Consider the following 26,320-nt stretch of genomic DNA (forward strand, 5'->3'; position numbering starts at 1 on the left):
TGGTGCTGTAGTTTAAGGCCTGTGGTTAAAGAATGAAATGTCTCCTAAAACACAGTCCTGACATAATCATCTAGAAGAGACAGATCCTTGGACAGGAAACTAGAACCAGGAGAGTGTACCTTAAACAGATCTGACAGGAATAGACTATTTGACCCCCATCTAAAGCCTAGACCTAAGGAAACATATATTTTTTTAATATTTTATTTATTTATTTGAGAGGTAGAGAGAGACAATGAAAGAGAGCATAAGAGTAGAGAGGTCAGTGGGAGAAGCAGACTTCCTGCTGAGCAGGGAGCCCAATATGGGACTCGATCCCAGGACCCTGGGATCATGACCCGAACCGAAGGCAGTTGCTTAACCAACTGAGCCAACCATGTGCCCCTTAAGGAAACATATTAAAAGAAAAAACAACCTCTATTAACTGATGGCAGGCCAGAAACCAGCTAGGACAGTATCTCTTTTGGAGACCAAACAGAATTAAACTATACCTTGCAGACCAGAAGACCGACTTGAAAGTTACTCTCTGACTTCATTATTACTGTTTTGTTTGTAGCCTTTAGGAAACTCTCATTTCAGATGTGTCTGGCTGAGCAAACAAAAATGACTAGATGGAGAGGTCCAGAATGTTAAGAAAAAGTGATATTCCACAAGAACACTAAAGAAACAACCATGTGGTAGCTTTCCTTCCATTGCCAACCTTAGAGGACTGGAGTTTATTGTATTACAAGAAATATATATACAAATAAAATGGAATATACTCAGCCATAAAAAAGGAATGAGATCCTGCCATTTGCAACAACATGGATGGACGTAGAGGGTATAAAGGTAAAGTAAGTCAGTCAGAGAAAGACGAATATGATTTCACTCATATGTAGAATTTAAGAAACAAATGAAAAAAGAAAAAAAGGGACGCCTGGGTGGCTCAGTTGGTTGGACAACTGCCTTCGGCTCAGGTCATGATCCCGGAGTCCCAGGATGGAGTCCCGCATCGGGCTCCCAGCTCCATGGAGAGTCTGCTTCTCCCTCTGACCTTCTCCTCGCTCATCCTCTCTCTCACATAAATAAATAAGATCTTTAATAAAAATTAAAAAAAAGAGAGAGAGAGAGAGAGACAAAGAGACTTCTAAATGAAAAGAACAAAGCGGTGGTTGCCACTTGGAAGGGGCACAGACTGCTGACCAGGAAGATTAAGAATACACTTACCATGATAAGCACTAATGTACAGAATTGCTCAATCATTATACTGTACACCTGAAACTGATATGACACTGTTGGTTAATTGTACTTCAGTAAGAAAATAGTAAATGAAAAAGAACTAGAAAAAAATTTTATATGGTAATTCTATGTTTATTTTTTTTACCTTTTTAAAAATTATTTTTATTAACATATAATATATTATTAGCCCCAGGGGTACAGGTCTGTGAATCATCAGGCTTACACACTTCACAGCACTCACCATATCACATACCCTCCCCAATGTCCACAACCCAACCACCCTCTCCATACCCCTCTCCCCGCAGCAACCCTCAGTTTTTTGTGAGATTAAGTCTCTTATGGTTTGTCTCCTCCCAATCCCATCTTGTTTCACTTTTTCCTTCCCTAACCCCCAAACCTCTGTCTCTCAAATTCGTTGTATCAGGGAGGTCATATGATAATTGTCTTTCTCTGATTGACTTATTTCACTCAGCATAATTCCCTCTAGAATTGGAAAATTTCTATACAAATACCTAGAATAAAATTAACTGTGACAAGTCTGAAGAGACAGGTACTACGGTCAAGATTCAGCACCCTTCTATAATGTTTAAAATATTTATAATAAGTATGTATTACTGCAGTAAATCAAATATAAAACAATTTAGCAACAGAGAAGTAAGTAAAAGCATGAAAGTGCTGAGTATTAGAACCATGTCAGTATGAGTTAAAACCCGAGTAGAAAAATAGATGAGGAGAGTTTCTAATCATCTAGACAAAAGAACTGAAGAGCCAGGGGCGCCTGGGTGGCTCTGTGGGTTAAGGCTTCTGCCTTCGGCTTGGGTCATGATCCCAGAGTTCTGGGATCAAGCCCTACATCGGGCTCTCTGCTTGTCAGGGAGCCTGTTTCCTCCCCTCTCTGCCTGCCTCTCTGCCTACTTGTGGTCTCTGTCTGTCAAATAAATAAATAAAATCTTTTAAAAAAAAAGAATTGAAGAGCCAAACAGAAAAAGATCAATCAGAAACTGACTCTGTTTCTCAGTCAGAAATAGGTCTCCAAGTAGGAAAAGTCCAGATGAGTAAAACAAGATGGACAAATTACAAAGGAGACCTGACCATCTAAAGGAGAGGCAGAGAGCAGAGTGATGCTGTCATAAATCAAGAAAGTCTAGAGACACCAGAACCTGGAAGACACAAGGAAGGATTCTCCCCTAGAGTCTTCAGAGGGAGCACTGTCTTCCCAGCACCTTGATTTCAGACTTACAGTCTCCAGAACTGTGAAAGAGTAAGTGTTGTTTTAAGCCACCAAATTTGCAAGATGTGTTATGGCAGCCTTAGGAAACTCATAATGCTGGAGATATAAACTGTAGCTATTATAGGGGTGCCTGGGTGGCTCGGTGGGTTAAAGCCTCTGCCTTCGGCTCAGGTCATGATCCTAGGGTCCTGGGATTGAGCCCTGCATCAGGGGCTCTGCTTGGCAGGGAGCCTGCTCCCTCCTTTTTCTCTGCCTGCCTCTGCCTACTTGTGATCTCTGTCTGTCAAATAAATAAATAAAATCTTTAAAAAATAAATAAATGAACTGTAGCTATTACAGTTAAATGTTGTTAAAACATTTATTTTTTTTTAAGATTTCACTTATTTATTTGACAGAGAGAGAGAGAGAGCAGGAACACAAGCAGGGGACTGGGAGAAAGAAAGCAGGCCTCCTGCAGAATAGGGACCCCAACGTGGGGCTCGATCCCAGGACCCTAGGATCATGACCTGAGCCGAAGGGAGATGCTTCAGGACTGAGCCACCCAGATGCCCCTTGTTAAAATATTTTAAAAAGTGAAGATTACTTCTCTGATATTTCCTATAAAAGTGTCAAGGCTCCCTTAAAATACAAGTATTTACTTTCTTAATCTTTTTGTTCCTAATTCCAAAATAATCAATTGTCTGTAAAACCATACACATAACATTTTTTTTTAATCTAGCCTTTCTGAAATTCATCTAAACTTAGGTAGTAGTTGTATGAAATATTTACATAGGCAAAATTACTTTTTCATTCTTTTTTTATTTTTTTCAGTAAATAATGAAATATAGTTTAAAAAAAAACAAAAACAAAACACCTCTAGGGGTGCCTGGTGGCTCAGATGGTTAAGTGTCTGCCTTTCGCTCAGGTCATAATCTCGAGATCCTGGGATCAAGCCCCATGTCAGGCTCCCAGCTCAGCAGGGAGTCTGCTTCTCCCTCTCCCTCTGCCTCTTCCCCTGCTTGTTCTCTCTCTCTCTGATTTTACGAAATGCAAAGATCCTGATTAACTCCACATGTCCGTGATCTCTCTGCTACACCTGACACTGAGAAATGTTCCTTCACTTTCTATGACTCTGGACTTCCAACACAGAAAACTCTAATTTATAGTAGTTTAACCATATAAGGTTATAATCTTTCATGTAAAAAAACAAACAAACAAACAAACAACCCTCAGGACGCCTGGGTGGCTCAGTCGGTTAAGGATCTGCCTTTAGTTCAGGTCATGATGCCAGGATCTGGAATGGAGCTCCACCTCAGACTCCTTGCTCAACGGGAAGCCTGCTTCTCCCTCTCCCTCTACCTGTGCTCTCTATCTCTAATAAATGAATAAAATCTTTTTAAAAATTTCAGAAGGCAGTTATGACAATCCCACTACATATCATTAAAGCCCAGGTTCTTTCTAGGGTGTGGGCCCTCCTCTACATGGCCAAGATGCCTACTGGAGCTCCAGTCTTTATATCAGCAGGCCAGTCTCAGGAAGGAGAAAACCTAGGAAGGTACACCCTTTAAGGCTATTTTTGGGATATTGAGCTCATTTCCACTTATATCAAACTGGCCAGAACTTATTCACATTTATATTTCTAGAAACATGAAAATGTGAGCAGGAAAAACAATGGTGGGGAAACAAAAAGAAACAAAACTTGAAATCTGTCCCTGCATGGCCACATGACCAACCAAAAATCTGAGGTTCTATCACCCTCCAAATGTCTCTCCCAAACTTTACAATCCTCCTGCTATGGCTCCTTTTACTTTCAAACTTCCTTGCAATAGATTACCCAAAACTCAGTCTTTGGTCCTCTATTCTTCCACTCTACACCAACTTTCTGTGGGCATTCACGGTGTCATAGCTCTATCATAATGACTCTCAAGTCTTTGTGTTCAGCCCCTACCTGTCCCCTTTTCTGAAGTCTCCATTTGGATGGCTATAAAGTAAAACTCCATCATCTTCCAAGCCCACAAAGACAAAAAATGTCAAGAGAGGGGCAACTGGGTGGCTCAGCGGGTTAAAGCCCGGTCACAGTCCCAGAGTCCTGGGATCGAGCCGCATTGGGTTCTCTGCTCAGCGGGGAGCCTGCTTCCCTTCCTCTCTCTCTGCCTGCCTCTCTAGGCGCCTACTTGTGATCTCTGTCTGTCAAATGAATAAATAAAATCTTAAAAAAAGAAAGAAAGAAATGTCAAGGGAAAAAGATTTTCAATCTATTTAAGTCAGGGTATCACAAATATCCCAGACTTTCATGTTTAGAATTTTAATATCATCTCTGACTCCTCTTTCCACTTCCCACAAGCCATGGGAGGCAGGTCATCGTGAGCTTCTAAAAAGATAATAAATTAGATTCTGTGAAGCTCATACAACCTATGACTTAGGATGCAATTTCTCAAAATGGCTATGGCCCCGCCCACAATTCTACTGTAATGTTCTAAAGTCACTATCCTTATTTTCAAGTCCATAAGCCTATTTGCCATAGACTGTATCCCCCCCAAAATTCATATATTGAGACCTAACCTCCAGTGTCCTAGCATTTTGAGGTAGAGCCAAAATGATAGTATCTGGAGGTGACTAGGTCACACAAGCTCTGCCTTCATGAGTAAGATTAGTGCCCTTATAAAATAGGCCCCAGAGACTTCCCTTGCAACCTCCACCATGTGAGGATATGATAGGAAGAATGCTATCATTGAGCCAGGAAGCCAGTCCTCACAAGACCCTGAATCAGCCTGGGCCTTGATCTTGGACTTCACAGCCTCCAGAACTGTAAGAAATACATGTTTGTTGTTTAAACCTCTCAGTTTATGGCAGTTTGTTATAGCAACACAAATGGACTAAGACACTATTGTTAGTCCTCATTATACATGACATCTTGAGACCTTTGACATTCATCATTTCCTCCTCCTCAAAATTCTCTATACCCAAGGTTTCCATATCACATTATCCCACTTCTCTTGCAATACCTCTGACAATTCCTGACTATTACTGCTCTATCTACCCCTTAAATATTGAGTTTTCTCTGGATTCAATTCTTAGGCCACTCCTCTTTTCCTTCTATACACATTCTTCAAAAATCTCATTTTTTTCTTTATATCCGACAACCACTTGGATATTGGTAATTGCCAAATTAAATCTCTAATTTTCACTTCTCTTATCTCCTGACCCAGAACTTTTCATAATCTTACCGGAACCCACTCTATCAAAGTTCACTTCAATTCCCATTTACACTACATTTCTCTCCATTCCTGGAACAAGACATTCACACATTTACATGTTTTTCTCTCTGCCTTTAATCTCCTTTACTATCCTTTCCACATGGCAGAGCTTATTCGTCCTATAAAACTTGGCTTAAACACCACCTCTCATAAGAAGCTTTATCTTTCTCTCAGTAAAGTGGATCCATATCATTATTTCAAGACCGTCCCCATTAATAACTAAGGTAGGGATAGCATCTTACATTTATTCTTTGTTTTTGTTCTAGGACTTAGCACAATGCCTGGAAAAGCAATAAATACTTGTCAAGTCAATGAATCCCAAATGGTGCTTGACAGCTGGCAACAACCAACCAAGAAATCCCAACCACTGTACTTCAGTATAGAATGAGGAAGGGGAAGACACCCAGGCTGACTATGAATTACAATGGTTCAATAATAACCAATTATCGATCTTTAAAATATCTCAAACTATATTTCAAATATTGTGCAAAAGTTTATCTCTTAGCTTAACTCACTCATACTCCCTAAATAAAACTAATGAAATATATAAGAAGTACTTCAAACCTCTCTCTAGTATACTTAAGTGGGTTGATATGAAAGAATACAAGAATGTCAAATGATTAAGATACTTGACTCCAGGTTAAATACGATATAGATAAATGGATTTAATTCTAAATGTATTAATGGACAGCAAAAATAAACAAAAAGAGTGGTGCCTGGCTGGTTCAATCAATAGAACACAAAATTCTTGATCTCAGGGTCATGAGTTCAAGCTCCGCATTTGCTACAGAGTCTAGTTTTTAAAAAATAAAAATTAAAAAAGACATTTAAGTTAAAAAAAAAAAAAAAGTAAAAGAAAAAGAAAAAAGTAAAGCCATATAAAGGATTTAACCCATGTGGTCATTATCAATTTTTCTTGGACAAATCACAGTAAAAGAAAGTAAGAACAAAAAGAAAAATAAAGATAGGAATGCCTGAGTAGCTCAGCTGGTTAAGCATCTGCCTTTGGCTCTGGTCATGATCCCAGGGTCCTGGGATTAAGTCCCACATCAGGCTCTCTGCTCAGCATGGAGCCTGCTTCTTCCTCTGGCTGCCACTCCCCCTGCCTGTAGTCTTTCTCTCTCTCTCTGACAAATAAACAAACAACAAAACAAAACAAACCTTTAAAAAAGGTAAAGAAAAATAAAGATCATTGGAGTTGGGGGTCGTGGTACACCTGGGTGGCTCAGCTGGTTAAGCATCTGCCCTCAGCTCAGGTCATGGAATCAAGCTGCTGCATCAGGTTCCCTGCTCAGCAGGGAGCATGCTTCTCTCTCTCCCTCCTCCCGCTCGTGCTCTCTCACTCTCTCTCAAATAAATAAATAAGATCTTAAAAAAAGAGAGAGAGAGAGTTCACCAAATAACTTCACCTCTTAGAAACAAATGATAGGGGCACCTGGGTGGCTCAGTGGGTTAAGCGGTTGCCTTTGGGCTCAAGTCATGGTACCAGGGTCCTGGGATGGGGCCCTAAATCAGGCTCCCTCCTCAGCAGAGAGCCTGCTTCTCCCTCTCCCTCTGCCTGCTGCTCTGCCTACTTGTGTTCTCTCTTCATCTCTCTAATAAAAAAAAATCTATAAAATTAAAAAAAAAAGAAGCAAATGATATTTCCTAACTTCCTAAGTACTGTGCATAGTCTTTTGCAAAGTCAGTAAAATAAAGTCTTAATTTCAAAATTATCAAAATCAAACTGTCATAAAATAGTGTTTGGGGTTTCTTTTTAAAATTTTATTTATTTGACAGAAAGACACAGTGAGACAGGAAACACAAGCAGGGGGAAAGGGAGAAGGAGGCTTCCCGCTGATCAGGGAGCCCATGTGGGGCCCGATCCCAGGACCCTGGGATCATGACCTGAGCTGCACGCAGATGCTTTTTTTTTTTTTTTAAAGATTTTATTTATTTATTTGACAGAGAGAAATCACAAGTAGTCAGAAAGGCAGGCAGAGAGAGAGAGAGAGGGAAGCAGGCTCCCCGCTGAGCAGAGAGCCCGATGCGGGACTCGATCCCAGGACCCTGAGATCATGACCTGAGCCGAAGGCAGCGGCTTAACCCACTGAGCCACCCAGGCGCCCTGAACGCAGATGCTTAACAACTGAGTCACCAGGTTCCCAAAATCAGTGGTTTTGAAGGTATGTTCTCCTCAGCATGACAGTATATTATAAGAATACAAAACTGGAAATACATTAAATACCAATAACAAATGATAAAATTAAATTAATATACCCCTAAAATGTAATAATTCAGCCACTGAAGATGATGTGGAATTTCCCTGGAATTTTACAGAATAACCTTTCCTTATGTCATCAACATTTAGGGAAAAAGAATACTACTAATATCTTTTTATCTTAAAGCTTTATCTTTTTTTTTTAAAGATTTATTTATATGACACTGATAGAGAGAGATCACAAGTAGGCAAAGAGGCAGGCAATGGGAGAGGGGGAGTCAGGAGTACTGACTCCCTGCTGAGCAGAGAGCCCAATGCAGGGCTCAGTCACAAGACCCTGAGACCATGACCTGAGCCTAAGGCAGAGGCTTAATCCACTGAACCACCCAGGAGCCCCTTATAGCTTTATCTTATAGCTTTTCTATTTTACTTATTTTAAGTAGGTTCCACACCCAACATGGGGCTTGAACTCATGACTCTGATATCAAGTCACATACCCTACCCACTGAGCCCACCAGGTACCCCTCTTACAACTTTTTTTTTTTTTTTTTTTTTTTAGATCACTGTGAAAACTAACATAGAAATGCCATTTCTCTTTACCCAGTTTCTCCCAATAGCAGTATCTTGTAAAATCATACTACATAATCAACATCAAGATATTGACTTAATACAATCTACTTCCTTATTCAGAGCCCCCCAGTTTTACTGTATTTATTCACATTTGTTGTGTGTATTTACTTCTATGCAATTTATCACAAATGAAGGCTCATGTATCTGCCACCTAGTAAAGATACAAAACAGTTCTATCACCACAAAAATCCCTCTTGTTATCCTTTCATAACCACACTCCTTCCTTATAGCTTTTTATATTTTCAGCCATTGTGTATTCATTCAAACATCTTTATTAAATAACTACTATATGCCAAGCACTCTTCTTTGTATACACTTCAAATAGCATGGATTATTTTTTCCAGTTTGTAAATGCAATTTTTCAAAAAAAACAAGGTTTGTAGATATATGGAAAAAAATCAACTGAGAAGTATTACTAATGGAAAAGACATTTTAGGAACAAATATAGACTGCATTGATTGAATAATTCCAGGAATAATGTGGTAATAAGCACACAAAATTTCAGTATATTATCATAATCTGATTAGCTTTAGAGAGATTTGGGTAATAAAATCATACTAACTTCCAAGGAAAGAAATCTTTATAATAAAGATTTACAGGATCAATTAGGTTTATTCTTTCTTCATTTACAATTCAAAGAACACAAATTTAGCAGATTTTCTTCCAATAAGTTTTTACAGCAAGCTTTACATAAAAAGGACAACTCAAAGGATACAATTCAAGATATAAAAGTATTCAAATGTTGAGCGCCTGGGTGGCTCAGTGGGTTAAAGTCTCTGCCTCCGGCTCAGGTCATGATCGCAGGGTTCTGGGATCGAGTCCGCATCGGGCTCTCTGCTCAGCAGGGAGCCTGCTTCTCCCTCTCTCTGCCTGCCTCTCTGCCTACTTGTGATCTCTCTGTCAAATAAATAAATAAAATCTAAAAAAAAAAAAAAAAAAAAAAGACGACAACGAAAAGGCAAACCACAGACTGAAATTATTTACAAAATACCTAATAAAGACTTGTATCTGAAATTAATTTACCTATCTATCTTTTTTTTTTTAAAGATTTTATTTATTTATTTGACAGAGAGAAATCACAAGTAGTCGGAGAGGCAGGCAGAGAGAGAGAGAGAGAGAGAGAGGGAAGCAGGCTCCCTGCTGAGCAGAGAGCCCAATGCCGGACTCGATCCCAGGACCCTGAGATCATGACCTGAGCCGAAGGCAGCGGCTTAACCCACTGAGCCACCCAGGCGCCCTACCTATCTATCTTTAAAGCAAGCTCTACACCTGGCGTGGAGCCCAGTATGGGGCTTGAACTCACAACCCTGCGATGAAGACCTGAGCTGAGATCAAGAGTCCCATGCTTAGGGCTCCTGAATGGCTCTGTTGGTTGACCAACCAACTCTTAGTTTCCACTCAGGTCATGATCTCAGGGTCATAGGATCAAACCCACTCAGCAGGGAATCTGCTTCCCCTCTCCATCTGCCTTCCCCCTGCACACTCTCTGTCTCTCAAATAAATAAATAAATCCTTTTTTTGTTTTTTTAAGTTTTTTAATTTATTTATTTACAGACAGAGATCACAAGCAGACAGAGAGACAAGCAAAGAGAGAGGAGAAAGCAGGCTCACCGCTGAACAGAGAGCCCAATTCAGGGCTTGATCCCAGGACCCTGGGATCATGATCTGAGCCGAAGGCAGAGGCTTTAACCCACTGAGCCACCCACATGCCCCTAAATAAATCTTTTTTAAAAAGAGTCAGATGCTTAACTGATGCAGCCACCCAGGCACCCCTGTATTTGAAATTTAAAAAAAAAAAAAAAAAAAAAACCGTAATAATAAGAAGCTAAGCAATCAAATAGAAAAGAAAATTTGATCTTGAGACTTTGCAAAAAATATTCAAATGCAATAAATACATGAAAAGCTGACTAACATCATTAGTAACCAGGAAAATATAAATTGAACCCACAATGAGATACCACTACATATCCACTAGAATGGCTATAAGTTGTTTTATTTTAAATAATTAAAAATAAATAAAATGGGATGCCTAGGTAGCTCAGGCGAGTAAGCCGCTGCCTTCAGCTCGGGTGATGGTCCCAGGGTCCTGGAATAGTCCTGCATCAGGCTCCTTGCTCAGCGGGGAGCCTGCTTCTCTCTCTACCTGTGCCTGCCACTCTGCCTACTTGTGCTCTCTCTAACAAATAAATATATAAATAAAATCTTTTTTTAACAAATAAATAAATAAAAAGGTTAACTGGAATCTTTATGCATTGCTGAAGTATGCAAAATGGCACAGCCAGTTTGGAAAATAGTTTGGTGGCAGTTTCACAGCAAGCTAAACAGATACTTATCGTATGACCCAACAATTCTTCTCCCATGTATTTACCCAAGAGAAATGAATCCATATGAACACTCAGAGATCTGTATGTAAATGTCCAGAATAACTTTGTTCTGGAAACTCAAATTTTAACCAACTGGTGAATTGATAAATAAATTGTACTATATTCAACAACAAAAAGAAACTGACAATGCATATAAAATGGATAAATCTCAAACATTTTTTTAAAGATTTTATTTATTTATTTGACAGAGATCACTAATAGGCAGAGAGGCAGGCAGAGAGAGAGGAAGGGAAGCAGACTCCCTGCTGAGCAGAGAGCCCAATGCAATGTGGGGCTTGAGCCCAGGACCCTGGGACCATGACCCAAGCCGAAGGCAGAGGCTTTAACCCACTGAGCCACCCAGGTGCCCCTCAAACATATTTTAAGTAGAAAAAAAGGCCAGACATAGAAAACTATATAATTCCATTTAGATGACATTCTAAAAATAAATAAATAAAATAAAAACAAAAGAACAGAAGACAGATCAGTAATTGCCACAGGCTAGGGAGGGAACTGACTTCACAAGGTCAGAGAAAACTCCTTTTTTTTTTTTCTTTTTAAGATATTTTATTTATTTCAAAGAGAAACAGAGCACAAGCAGAGAGGATGGGTAGAGGGAGAAGAGAGACAGACTCCTTGCCAAGTGCAGAGCCTGAGGCCAGCTCTATCCCAAGACCCTGAGATCATGACTTGAACCAAAGTCAGACATTTAACTTATTAACCAATTAAGCCACCCAGGTGTCCCAAAAGAACATTTTGTAGGGACAGAAATGTTCTATACTTAAACCTTAATTGTGGTAGTGGCTACATTTATGTATACACCTGTCAAAACTCACTGAATTGTTCAGTTAAAAAGGTGAATTTACTACACGTAAATTATACTTCAAAAAATGTGACAAAAGAAAAATTATTACAAGTAAAAAATATATATAATAAAAATCATACATTCTACTATCCAGATTGGACAATTTATAAAAGCTTCTGTTTTTTTTTTTAAGATTTTATTTATTTATTTGACAGAGAGAGATCACAAGTAAGCAGAGAGGCAGGCAGAGAGAGAGGAGGAAGCAGGCTCCCTGCTGAGCAGAGAGCCTGCGCGCGGGACTCGATCTCAGGACCCTGAGATCATGACCTGAGCCGAAGGCAGCGGCCTAACCCACTGAGCCACCCAGGCGCCCCAAGCTTCTGGATTTTTTTTACTTAAAAAAATAATCTTCCCTGGGATGCCTGGCTGGCTCAGTACAGCGTGCGACTCTTGACCTCGGAATTGTGAGCGGAGCTTCATGTGTGATGCAGAGTTTACTAAAAAATAAAAAACAGGGGCACCTGGGTGGCTCAGTTGGTTAAGCAACTGCCTTCGGCTCAAGTCATAATCCCAGGGTTCTGGGATCGATCCCAGCACTGGGCTCCCTGCTTGGCAGGAAGCCTGCTTCTCCCTCTCCCACTCCCCCTGCTTGTGCTCCCTCTCTCGCTGTGTCTCTATCAAATAAATAAATAAAATCTTTCAAAAATAAAAAAATAATAAAAAATTAAAAATAGGTCATCTTGGTGGCTCAGTCAGTTAGATGTCTGAACTCTTGATTTCGGCTCTGGTCATGATTTCAGCATTGTGAGATCGAGCCCCGCATGACTCAAGTGGCTGGGCCTGAGCCAGCTTAGGATTCTCTCTTTCTCTCTATCCCCACCAAAAAATAATACATAATAATAAAAATAATAAAATAATCTTCCCTTTCCCTCCTGTGGGATGGTGAGTAATCCTGTTAGCCCTGAGTGTGGTGGGGGTTGTCAGAGCCCAAGTGAACCAAGAAAGGAGTCCATATGGGAAGAAGACATGTGTTCAACCCAAGTACTGGAAGAGGGTGTCAACACAGAGGGGCAACCTTTCATGGGACACTAGGTCTCAGAGAGTGAAGAGGATATCTTCACATGAAAGCAGTCCAATTTAGGGCATCAAGGCCTAATTGGGGTGAGAAATACATCCAGAAATAGTGGGGAAGCTAACATGGGGCGTTAGAATCAGAACAGGTTGAAGAAGGTATCCCTAAATTGAAGCTGTTAGCTTCTTAGAGGGGTAGCAGAACGGAAGGGATATAAGGAAGAATCAGCAGAGAAAAAAGGCATCCAGGAGAAGAGAGGGTGGTAGCAAATATTAAAGTTTGTTTAAATACAGGAAGATAGGGGCGCCTGGGTGGCTCAGTGGATTAAAGCCTCTGCCTTAAGCTCAAGTCATGATCTCGGGGTTCTGGGATCGAGTCCCACATCGGACTCCCTGCTCAGCAAAAAGCCTGCTTCCTCCTCTCTCTCTGCCTACTTCTGATCTGTCTCTGTCAAAGAAATAAATAAAATCTTAAAAAAAAAAAATACAGAAGATATGAACAAATAAGTAAACATATTAAGGATAATGGAAGCCACATTTCTTACTATGAGAGAAGAGTATTATATCTCATAATATATGTATATGCATCTCTTTATCTATATATGAGTATATATACTCATATATATGAATATATATATATTTCTTACTGTGAGAGACAACTACTACAAATATGAAAAAGAAAAGAACTAGAACTTGTACTGAAATGGGAAGTATTAGTGTGAACTCATCATTTACAATATATACAGATAAATAAATATAGATATAAACATATGTGTACATACATCTATGTATTCCCAGCTTCATCCATTAAGAGAGTGTGAGAATATTAACAACCCAACAACAACAAACATATTAGCACTGAGACTGTAACTTCAAAATGTCCGAGAAACAGCCAACTGCAGGACTAAGGCAGGTACAGTATAGGATAAATCTGTGCGAAAAAGTAAAGACATGCTCAAGGAATGATGGTGACATGTTATAAGGACACAAAAGCCAGCCTGAATGACTCTTATTGGCCAAATGAGGAACAATCTAAACATCAAAATAAATAGTAGGGGCGCATGGGTGGCTCAGTCATTCATTGGGCATCTGCCTTCAGCTCAGGTCATGATCACAGGGTCCTGGTATCAAGCCCAGCATCCACATCCCGCTCCCTGCTCAGCGGGAAGCCTGCTTCTCCCTTTCCCACTGCCCCTGCTTGTGTTCCCTATCTCACTGTGTCTCTCTCTGTTAAATAAATAAATAAAATCTTTAAAATATATATATATATATATAGTAAAAGAATATAATCCACTGAAAAATATTCATACAGATAGGGATACAGGAATACATTAAAAGTTAGATGAGGAGGGGTGCCTTCAGCTCAGGTCATGATCCCAGGGTCCTGGGATGGAACCCCATATGCCATATCCAGCTCTGCTCAGCAGGGAGCCTGCTTCCTCCTGTCTCTCTGCCTGCCTCTCTGGCTACTTGTGATCTCTATCAAATAAATAAAATATTAAAAAAAAAGTTCTTAAAAGTTAGATGAGGAACAACATATTTACATAGTTTCAAAGTACTCCACACAAAACTATATATTAACAATTACATATTAAGTTTTTAGTGAGGAAGCCCAGCAGGCATTGCTTATATCAAGTAAGTAATCAAAGTAAAAAATCACCAGTAATGGGATAAACTGAAATTGTGTACCACCTGATAGACTGCAATGAACATCACTTTTGTGATTTTTCTACCCAAGTATATAACCTGCATGTATCTAATAAGAGAACAGATAATCCCAAATTGAGGGGCATTCTACAAAATAACTGCCCTATAATCTTCATAAATGTCAAGGTTATGAAAGTCAAGAGAAGATGGAAGAACTGTTCCAGAATGAAGACGAAAGAGATATAACAAGTAAAAGCAACATATAATTCTGAATGGGATCTTTTTGCCAGTAGAAAGATTAATGGCAAAATCAACAAAGCTTGAACCAGTCTGAAAACTAATTGGAGTACTGTATCAGTACAAATTTTCTGATTCTGACAACTGCATTGTGATTATGCAGGAGAATATTGTTTGTAAAAAAAAAAAAAAAAAAATGCACACTAAAGCATTCTGCGGTGATAGGGCATTAGGTCAGCAGCTTCCTCTCAAATGGTTCAAAGAAAAAGTTCTTTGTACCTTACTTGCAAGTTTTCTTCAAGTACGTGATTGTTTCAGGTTTTTGGTTGTTATTTTTTTTTTAAGATTTTATTTATTTATTTGACAGAGAGAGAGATCACAAGTAGGCAGAGAAGCAGGCTCCCCGCTGAGCAGAGAGCCCAATGTGGGGCTCCATCCTAGGACTCTGAGACCATGACCGAGAGACCATGACTGGAGCCAAAGGCAGAGGCTTAACCCAGGGAGCCACCCAGACACCCCTGATTGTTTCAGTTTAAAGTGAGGCAAAAAAACAATGTTGATAAAAATGAAATAGTATTAAAAATAAACTGTGATTCTTCATATTGTTAATCTTGGTTAGACACCAGACTATGCAAAATTACTAGGAAATCAAATGTTGGAGCCAGAAGACACTTTAAATACAGCCCAACCCCTTCTCTTAACAATTGACCTCAATCAGGTTGTGAATAGTGAAAGCTTTAAAAATATAAAACCCCACTAAAGGAAGTTATTAGAAGAGTAATAGTGAAAGGGGCAGTTGACCAAGAGTGGGTAGAACAATGACATTCTGCCACTACAAATGGCTGTAACTATCAGCAAAGCACAATCTCAGCATCTCCTCCAAAAGATGAAGGGCCTTGTCTGCCGCTATCTAAAATTCCTTGCAAACGTGCAACTGGAAATACCCTGAAATAGCTGTGCTTCCCAGTTATACATTACGCTTAGCTATACAGTAATACAATGAAATGCAAATACAAAACAAACGTGCATGAACCCTGAACTTTAAGTTGCACAAGTCCATCATGAAACTGAAATACAAAAAGCATTTGCCAAATTGCTCCTTATGAAGAAAGTTTTGTGATGAATCATAAAAATAATTAAAACACACATTAAACACTGCATGTCAACTACACTCAAAAAAAAAAAAAAAAAAAGAAACTTTTTAATCCAAAAAATATTTTAAGCCGCAAATCAACGTGAAGCAAGACTTTCAGCGGTCGGCTGACTGTCCTTACTTAAAGATAGTGTCCAGACACTCTGAAATGACCGTCATATCTGTCCTGAAAGAACAGGGAGCATTTCCTAGAAATGTTTAAAAGTGCAAGGATCCTCTCCCCCTCGCCGGTACCACGCGTTCACTGGCGCGGTGACTAGACAGGCCCCCAACGACGCAGGGGTAAAGGAGCACTGGACTCTCTCAGCATTTCCTTTCGGAGAGGACAGCCCCCTGCGTCACTCGTTACTCACTCAGGATGCAGGGCAGAAGTTTATCCCCGACGAACTTAACACAGTTGGCTCCCGCCCTCCCAACCCCGCAGTCCTGCCCAATCTCGCCAGCACCAGGGCGCTGCCCCTGGTACCCCGCCTCCTCCAGCGCGAGGATCGCGACACCCAGACTAGCCTCGAGCTCGCCCAGCTGGGCCTCCCGGAGCCCCCGCGTACGCGGCCTCCTCCCCCTATTCTCCCCTCCCCCCACCCCGTGCCGGTCCCTCACGCCCACCGCGAGGCTCAGCCCCGCCAAGAAGGCCGGACAGCCACCCGCAGCTCCGCCGTTGCCCGGCCCGGCCCTCCCCGCCTCCCGACTGCGACGCCCTGCCCCGCAGAGCCCACTGGATAGCAGCCGGGAGGTGGGAGTTAGGGGGGACGGGGGCGGGGAGGCCTGGGGGCGGCGCCCGCCCCACACCCTTACCTGGCTTCTCGTGGTCATAGCCTACTACGATGAAGTAGTCAGCCAGCCGAGCCATGGCCGCCGCCGCCGCGCCGGAGAAGCAGGTGCCCGTAGCCGCCCTCGCCGCCGCCGCCCACCGGGCCCGGGAGGGCTCAGCATTTTCCCTGCAGCGGCAGTAGCGGCAGCGGCGGCACTTCAGCCATGTTTGACAACCGAGGCGCGGTCTGCGCCTGCGCCGCGCGGAGCGCCCGCTCCTCCCCCGCCCCCACCCCCGCTGACTTGGGAACCCCTTGCGGGCGGTGAGCGGACTCCGCTGCATCTAGGGCCGCGCGGACAGCTGGTTTGCGGAGTAGGCGGCCGGGGGTATTCCCGCCACCTCAGCCACTCCGGGCGGTTCATTTGAAGCCTGGCTATCCCTTCGTGGCCCACCTCCGCCTCCCCCTCCCCTATTTTTTCAAAAGCAGGCGTCCTTCCTTCCGCCTTCTCTATTCTTTCTTTCTGGATCTGGTTAGAAGAGACATGGATGGTTGAGTGTTCTCCTGGAAAGTTTGGTTTCTCCCCTCCCCCGCTCTACTCCCCTCCCAAAGACGAGATTCTCCCGCCTTCGACTCGACCATGGAATTTGCACTGCCAGGGCTTTTGCTGCACGTTTCCTGTTTATGTTGTGCAGATGGGAATTTTAGGAACATGCCACCGAGCAGGCGGGGGGGGGGGGAGAGGCTTTTGCGCAATCTTGAGGCGCCTCTTGCTTTAGTGCTGAGTGGGCTGGGGAGGTTGGTCTGGGCTTCCCCGGGAATGCCCGAAGTGGGAGAGGGCAGGGGTTGGGGGCGAAGGAGGGGGTGCTGGATTCCGCCAAAGAACAGGGCATCACCGGGATCCTCCTAAACTGGCGGGATCCAACGGAGTACAAGGGAAGAGGCTTTGTCTCTCTCTCAATGGAGACCCTCCCTTCTGCATTTTCTCTGCTTGCAGCGTTCCGAGGGCTTTCGAAGCCAGAGCAGGTGGTGACTTCAACTCCCCTACTCAAGAACGCAATAAAATGAATTAGTGGGTCTCATCATCCAATCTAGGAATTATCTAGGTCATTTTCTTGTTTGCTATTCGTATTGATCATTTCGAATTTGGCTGGTGAGTCACCCAGATGACTTTGTTTTGTCAATTGAGGAAGTTTTAGTAGTTGGATAAGTTACAGGTGGTAGACTGAAGTTTTGGGCTCTCCATGATTTGCAAATATAATCATCTTCGTGGTTACTTATCACTACTCATTAATTGAGGACTTGACCCTTACCATTCATATCTAAGAACTCTGACCAGTGTCTGGTATACAGTAAGTGCTCAACTATTTTTAATGGGTGATGGTACGATTTACCCCAACTACCAACAGGAAGTTGCAATAGCTTGAATTCTGAACTCGAAGTCCAGAGGGTTGGAGTTTCAACTTCTGAAAGTTCAATTGATCATTTCCTCTTTCTGTGCTATACTTTCTTCATCTATAAATTGAGAGGGCTGGGCTAGGCTAGAACTGAAATTCCCAGGAAGGAATACCTTAACTCTAGGAATTTGTTTGCAAATTGCCTGCGGTCAAACTGAATCAGCCTAGTTACAGGGGTGGAGGGAAGATAACAGATTACTCTTGAAAATAATTAAACCAAAAAAAGCCTCAGTCACACATCATGTTAAGAATCCTCTCTATAACTTCCCTGAAGAGCTCATCATCCAGCTTGTACACTTTCAGTAAGGAGTAACCTAACTTCCTTGGAAGACAAGGAAGTTTATTTTTATTTTTATTATTTATGTTTATGTTTATTATTATTATTATTTTAAGATTTTATTTATTTGAGAAAGAGAGATCACAAGCTGGGAGGAAGGGTAGAGAAGCAGACTCCCCACTGAGCAGGGAGACTGATACGGGACTCAATCCAAGGACCCTGAGATCATGACCTGAGCTGAAAGCAGACACTTAACTGACTGAGCCACCAGGAGCCCCCATTCCACTGTTTAAAAGACTTATTGTTAGGTCTTCCTCATTTATGTTAGAGTTGTCCTGTAACTTCCCCTAATTTTGCTCTCTGGAACTACCCAGGGGAAAAAAAAAAAAAACAACAATCTATCTTTCAGATAGAGTTCCACATTTTTAAGGCAGCTGTCATGTTCCTTCCCCATTTTACTTTTCTTTAAATTAAGGCAAAGGGGTACCTGGCAGACTCAGTTGGAAGAGTATGTGACTCTTGGTCTCAAGGTCTTGAGTTCCGACCACATGTTGGGTATAAAGATTACCTAAATAAAAAAAACTTTAAAAAAAATAATGTTATGGGGCGCCTGGGTGGCTCAGTGGTTGGGCCGCTGCCTTCGGCTCGGGTCGTGATCTCGGGGTCCTGGGATCGGGTCCCGCATCGGGCTCTCTGCTCGGCGGGGAGCCTGCTTCCTCCTCTCTCTCTCTGCCTGCCTCTCTGCCTGCTTGTGATTTCTCTCTGTCAGGTGAATAGATGAAATCTTTGAAAAAAAAAGAAAAAAAAAATCTATCTTTCAGATAGAGTTCCACATTTTTAAGGCAGCTGTCATGTTCCTTCCCCATTTTACTTTTCTTTAAATTAAGGCAAAGGGGTACCTGGCAGACTCAGTTGGAAGAGTATGTGACTCTTGGTCTCAAGGTCTTGAGTTCCGACCACATGTTGGGTATAAAGATTACCTAAATAAAAAAAACTTTAAAAAAAATAATGTTATGGGGCACCTGGGTGGCTCAGTGGCTTAAAGCCTTGGCCTTAAGCTCAGGTCAGGATCCCAGCATCAGGATCCCAGGATCTTCGGATCCAGCCCCACATTAGGCTCTCTGCTCAGCCGGGAGCCTGCTTCCCCCCCACCACCACCATCTCTCTCTCTGCAGGCCTCTCTGCCTACTTGTGATCTCTGTAAAATAAATAAATAAAATCTTTTTTTTAAAATGTGAAATTTACATATCATAAAATTAACCCCATTAAAGTGTACAATTGGGTGGTATTTAGCAGATTCAAAATGTTGTATAACTACCACTTCCATCTAGCTCCAAAACAATTTTGATCATATCCAGTAAGCAGTCACTCCCATTTCCCCTCCCCCAGCTCCTTGTAATTACCAATTTTTTTTCTCTGTGGATTTGACTATGATGGATATTTTATATAAATGGAATCATACAGGGGCACCTGGGTGGCTCAGTGGGTTAAAGCCTCTGCCTTGAGCTCAGATCATGATCCCAGCATCCTGGGATCGAACCCCACATGGGGCTCTCTGTTCAGTGGGGAACCTGCTTCCCCCTCTCTCTTTGCCTGCCTCTCTGCCTACATGTGATCTCTGTCAAATAAATAAATAAAATATTAATAAAAAAACCAGAATCATATAATATGTGACCTTTGTAGGTTCTTTCATTTAGTATAATGTTTTCAGATTTCATCCATGTTGCAGCATGTATCAGTATTTCATACTTTTTAGTGGCTGAATAATATTCCATTTTGTGTATATACCATATGAAATATAATGTATCTAATTTTTTTTTTTTCTGTGTTTTCGGTTTCATATCTAATGCCATTGACAAATCCAAGGTCATAAAAATTTGCTCCCATTTTCTAAGAGTTTCATAGTTTAGGCTCTTGTATTTAGGCCATTTTGAGTTTTTTGCACATGATATAGGAGTCCTATTTTACTTTCTAAATGTGTTGAGTTTTATTTTATTAATAAGTGTTGGCTCGAGTTATTTAAACTCTTTTTTTTTTTTTTTTAATCAAAGCTTAGTTGTTTTCAAAGCCTAGAATTAAATGCTGTGTGCTGTAAGGCATATTCCATTCTGCTGGGTGGGCTGCCATTCCATTTCCAATGCATGTTCTGTAGCAAAAGGATTTTGACATATCCTAGTTGTATGTATAAAGGACCATATGTTTATATACACATGTGAACATATTTAGCATACACTGGAGCTGTGCTTTGTTTCTTGGCCAACAGCTGCTAGTCTGCTGAAACTGATAAACCCTGATGAGGCCACTAATTACTGAGGTTGGCTGAAGGCCAGACCATCCCCTTGAGATAACCACCATCACCTTTCTCCAAAGAGTGTGGGAGTAAAGCAATCCCAGATTTGTTTTACTGATGTCTGGCAGGAGCAGGAAGGGAAGAAGAATATGCAACACAATGATACGTACACAGCAGATGCCTTTCATTCATGCTTTTAGAAGAAAAAAGGGCCAATTACTAGTAAGCAAGAATTATCAGTCCTCTCCTCCTACAGCTGGCTGTTGCGGAGTGAGTGGTTGATCTCTGCAGTCATTTCAAGTGCTTCCTGTGGTTAGCCACTACAGTTCAGAGAGGCAGTATGAGAGTTAGACTTAACCAAATGTCCATGGGTGGGGCTGGGGCCTCTTCAAATGGTCTCTACAACCAATAACAAAGGAGACCACTTAGAAAATTGCCTGATCCATTCCCATATCTCCATCCACTCAGCTGCCTAGCAATAAACTTAATAATCTTTACCCTTGACATAACACCTCTCTCAGCCCTACATTGATCACTCAGCCCTACTGATCTTACTTCCTAAATGTGTATACTGCTCTGTACCCCCATTGCTACCCCACTATCTGAGCCACTATGTGAGCCACTATTACTTTCCACCTTAACTATTGCAGTAACTTCCTAACTGATGTCCCTGTTTAAGGGGTGGTTCCAGAGTTTCCATGTAGGTAAAACTTAAGGACAATAAGTGAGCTATGAACCTTGTCTTCAAGTTAAATTTGTATAGCAAACACACTGTTTCTATGTGGGGTGTATGTTTGGAGTACAGGAAGGAGTCTGTTCCACCTGTTCATGATGGAAATCAACCATTTGCTTTTCATACATGTGATTATATGAATAGTTGAATCCTGTCACACATATTAAGTACCCCTGACATTAGCAGCTATAGTGTAAGTATATAAGTGTATGTAAGTGCTGTGAGAGTTTGCAGGCTGCTTTTACTTAGCTTGCTTTTTATTTGGTGAGCAGGACTGGCTATATAATTTGTAGAACCCAATGCAAAATGAAAATGTAGGACCCTCTGTTCAAAAATTATTAAGAATTTCAAAACAAGGGGCGCCTGGGTGGCTCAGTGGGTTGAAGCCTCTGCCTTCGGCTCGGGTCATGATCTCAGGGTCCTGGGATCGAGCCCCACGTTGGGCTCTCTGCTCTGTGGGGAGCCTGCTTCCTCCTCTCTCTCTGCCTGCCTCTCTGCCTACTTGTGATCTCTGTCAAGTAAATGAATAAAATCTTAAAAAAAAAAAAAAAATTTCAAAACAAGGGGCACCTGGGTGGTTCAGTTGATTAAGGATTGAGCCCCGCCCACATCAGGCTTCCTGCTCAGCGGAGAGCCTGCTTCTCCCTCTCCCTCGGCCTGCTGCTCTGCCTACTTGTGCTCTCTATCTCTGTGTCAAATAATAAATAAATAAAATCTTCAAAAAAAAAAAAAAATTCAAAACAGGGCCCCTAGACAGCTCAGTTGATTAAGCATCTGCCTTCAGCTCACGTCATGGTCCCTAGGGTCCTGGGATCCAGCCCTATGTTGTGCTCTCTGTTCAGTGGGCTCCTGCTTCTCCCTCTCCCTCTGTGTGTCACGCTGCCTGCTTGTGCGTGCTCTCTCTCCCTGTCAAATAAACAAAATCTTAAAAAAAAAAAAATGTCAAAACAGTGACAAACAGAGCATTAAACAGAGTGTAGGACCCTGTGTGACAGAACATGGTACATGTTCATGAAGCTGCCTCTTGGTGAAACTTAGGGCAGAGTGTGAGTGTGTATGTGTGTATAGGGGTATATTAATAGAGATTTTAAGGGGAATAGGCCCTCACCTGTCTCTCCAGGGTGCCACCATTGCAACTGTTGACCTTCTTGTTCTTCTTTAATCCATTCAACACATTAAATAGCCAAAACAGGGGCTCTGGGTGGCTCAGGAGGTAAAGCGAGTGACTCTTGATCTCATGGTCATTTCAAGCCCCACTTTGGCAATATAGATTACTTTAAAAAAGTAAATAACCAGTGGGGTGCCAGAGTGGCTAAGTGTGTTAAAGCCTCTGCCTCCAGCTCGGGTCATGGTCCCAGGGTCCTGGCGTTGAGCCCCGCATCGGGCTCTCTGCTTATCAGGGAACGTGCTTCCTCCTCTCTCTGCCTGCCTCTCTGCCTACTTGTGATCCCTGTCAAGTAAATAAACAGAAATCTTAAAAAAAAAAAAAAAAGAAAGAAAGAAAAAGTAAATAGCCAAAATGTTCCTTTAAGTAAGTGTATGTCAGATCACGTCTCTCCCAACTTTAAACCTGTCAATGGATTCCCATGTCATCATGAATAAAGTGCAAAATCTTCATCATGTCCCAAAGGGTCCTATTTGCTCTAATCCTGATGACCTTGTTAATCTCATTTCATGCCCCTCTTCCTCCTCACTGAATACTTTTCAATTATACTGGCCTCTCCCTAATGTACCAAGCACTTTCTTAGCCCTAAGACTTTGTTTGTCCTGTTTCCTCCATTTGGAACACCACGTCCCCCTAGTTTTGCTTTTCCTTCAGAACACTTACCATAGTTTATAATCATGTATTTATTCTTTTGAAGATTTATTTATATCAGTCTACCCCATTATGCTGTAAGCTCACTGAAGACAAGAATGATGTTTGCACTGATGATTTCTGTATGTACAGAGCTAGGCATGTAATACATGTTCAGTAAATATTTGTTAAAGGAATAAATGCACTTTCAAATTATGCAAGCCCATATATAAGAACTGCTTCAGGGTGCCTGGGTGGCTCAGTGGGTTAAGCCTCTGCCTTCGTCTCAGGTCATGATCTCAGGGTCCTGGGATCAAATTCCGCGTCGGGCTCTCTGCTTGGCGGGGAGCCTGCTTCCTCCTCTCTCTCTCTCTGCCAGCCTCTCTGCCTGCTTGGTCTCTCTCTGTCAAATAAATAAATAAAATCTTTAAAAAAAAAAAAAAACTGCTTCATTACCATGTATGGTGGTTCTAATCTGTTAGGATAGGATCCCACCTGGAGGCAGGTAGCATAATTGTTGATCTTGTTAACACCGTTGGCTATAGCTGAAACCCAAATGATCTAATCATCACTTTTATAATCCATTTATTTTATTTTATTTTATTTTTTATTTATTTATTAGAGAGAGAGGGGGAGAGAGCAAGCACAGGCAGACAGAATGGCAGGCAGAGGCAGAGGGAGAAGCAAGCTCCCTGCTCAGCAAGGAGTCGGATGTGGGACTCGATCCCAGGATGCCGGGATCATGACCTGAGCTGAAGGCAGCTGCTTAACCAACTGAGCCACCCAGGCGTCCCTATAATCCATTTATTAATGATACACATTGTGTCATCAGTAGTAAATTTCTCTTGAAGTCATCTTATCTTATTCTGTTATAGCTGATAGTATAACAAACTTTCATATGTTTACCTTTTTCTCCATATTCTCTTTCATTTATCCTATAGCAATTTATATTCTGTTAAGCTTCAGGGAGGTTTGTTTTCTGGTTTTATCACACACAAGGACTGATTTTTTTCTTTTTTCTTTTTTAAAATACATATATAATTTTTTTTTAAGTAAACTCTACTTCCAGTGGTTCAAATTGACCACCCTGAGATCAAGAGTCGCATGCTCTATAGACTCAGCCAGGTGGCTCCAGAACTGATTGCTTCTGTCCATCTATTTTGTGTAAAAGCACAAAAATGAGGCAGCAAATTATATGCATATTTTACACTCAGTTTGGTTTATGTACATGAATTATGTACAAGAATTTTTCTGTAAAAGATCTATATTTTATTAGCTCTTTGGAGAAGTGAGAGATCCCCAAAACAGCGCCAAGTTTTGAAACCTGGTTTACCTCTCCCTGTGAGTGACCAAATCTGCAAAGCTGATTGTGTCCTTTCCGTAAAAACTATTTTGTGTTATGACTCCAGGAAGTATCTTAAACCTTGTTTTCAGTGGGTTAAAGCCTCTGCTTTCTGCTCATGTCATGATCCCAGGATGCTGGGATCAAGCCCGCATGGGGCTCTCTGCTTGGCGGGGAGCCTGCTTCCTCCTCTGTCTGCCTCTCTGCCTACTTGTGATCTCTGTCTGTCAAGTGAATAAATAAAATCTTTTAAAAAAACCCCAAAAAACTTGTTTTCAAACGGACTTTGTAAACAATCCCTCAGCTCAGCAGTGTTGATTTGAAACATATGAATAATAAATGCATTATAAAATTTGTTTGAAAAAAGAGGCATCTGAGATAATTATGCAATGCACTTAGCTACTCGCTTTTATTCTTATATCATTAATATTATATATTGCTTCTCATTATTTTTCTTCATGACTTGAGTGTGGTCACACTGGCTTTAGCTGAGAAACCACCGCCACTAATTTTTTTTTTTTTTTAACTCCAAACATTACTAAGAATAAGGCTTGGGTTGAGGGCCTAAAAATAATGCAGCTGGAATGTGAAGAAGAAATGAGACACCAATACAACAAATATTTAGCATATTTGTGTGTCTTTATATATGATTTCGGGATACATACATTTATTACCCTGCTTTGGGGTTTATTTACAATCTGACCCTTTAAGAATTCTTGGGCACAAAAAGAAAAAAGTGGATCTTCACTAACCAGCATTTCTTTCTTTTTTTTGTCTTTCTCTTGACAGTGAGATTTTAAAGATGTTTCTTCCTTCCCTCCTTCCTTCTCTTCCTTCCTTCTTCTACTCAGTGTGAATCTACAATCACTGCAACTTGGATGAAACTCCACGTTAACAAATCACCAGAAGCAGAACTCGCGCTGCGGTGTTTCCTTCTAGATCCGACCGTTTAACTGAAAACTCAGTCCTGTGTATTTCTGTGTGTGCGTGTGTCTTTAGCGATAAGTAAGCGAACACTATGTTACACGCGGGAAAAACACATGCCAACATTTGGCAAATTTTATATACTTTTCCAATTTATGCCCCACGATCCCCAAGGGAAACACTCTGGTTCCAGTCGGCCACCTACGCACACGCAGACACACGCGAGAGCGCGCGCGCGCGCGCACGCACACACACTTTCGAAGACAACGCGGGTTCTAGCAAAATCCCGAGCTGCCATTCCAGTACTTTGCTTTAAATAAATAAATTAATTAATTAATTAATTAAATTGGCGGGGTTTTCAAGCGTCAGACCTCTAAGTGCTAGAGCGACACGGCGCACCTGAGCTGATAAGAAGTGTGCCAAGTCTGTCAGGTGGGAATTCCTGTGGTCGCTGCTATGTCGCTGGAGCAGGCAGGGGAGCCAGGAGGAGTGGAGCTGAGTCCACTCCTGGGTTTGCTGTGCTAGTTGAAGCAGCCCCAAGCTCAAAGCGAAGTTTGCATCTGGATCACGCTTTGCGATCCTGCAGGGGAGCTAGAGCGAATTCTCCGCACTCCCCACCCGCTCCCACGGAATCGTGGGCTTTCCAAAAGACACAGTACCTCCGCAGTCCGCCCCCTGCCCCGCCCCTCCCCCCCCCCCCCCCGGGCTGGTGGGAACTGGAAGGAACGAGTCCAGACCACGGGACCTGCCCCGGCTGTGGGCGAGTGCCCAGCTGTCCTTGACCTCTACAGCAGTTGAGGCGTGCGCGCCAGGGAAATGAAAGTAAAACCTGTCTTGGCATGGATCCAACTGGAAGCTGGCGACGACAACTCGCATCCTCAGAGAATGTCTTGGACCGGGTCGGTGCGAAGAGCCTGACTCTCAGGGAACAAACTGAAACGAAGAGATGGGAAGTGGGAGAAAAG

The 26,320-nt window shown here is 41.9% G+C and overlaps 1 protein-coding gene across 2 annotated transcripts in view; it reads right to left on the bottom strand.

Annotated features, from left to right (window-relative positions):
- Positions 1-16,805, bottom strand: part of SBF2 (SET binding factor 2) — a 479,243-nt gene extending 462,438 nt beyond the window's left edge. For both annotated transcript variants that reach the window (XM_059135879.1, XM_059135868.1), the window contains exon 1: positions 16,584-16,805. In XM_059135879.1, the coding sequence (XP_058991862.1) occupies positions 16,584-16,638 (55 nt within the window). In that variant the 5' untranslated portion in view covers positions 16,639-16,805. The remainder of the gene's footprint in view (positions 1-16,583) is intronic.
- Between the last annotated feature and the right edge of the window lie 9,515 nt (positions 16,806-26,320).

This window comes from Mustela lutreola, chromosome 1 (genome assembly GCF_030435805.1).
Source record: "Mustela lutreola isolate mMusLut2 chromosome 1, mMusLut2.pri, whole genome shotgun sequence".
Classification (NCBI taxonomy): Eukaryota; Metazoa; Chordata; class Mammalia; order Carnivora; family Mustelidae; genus Mustela; species Mustela lutreola.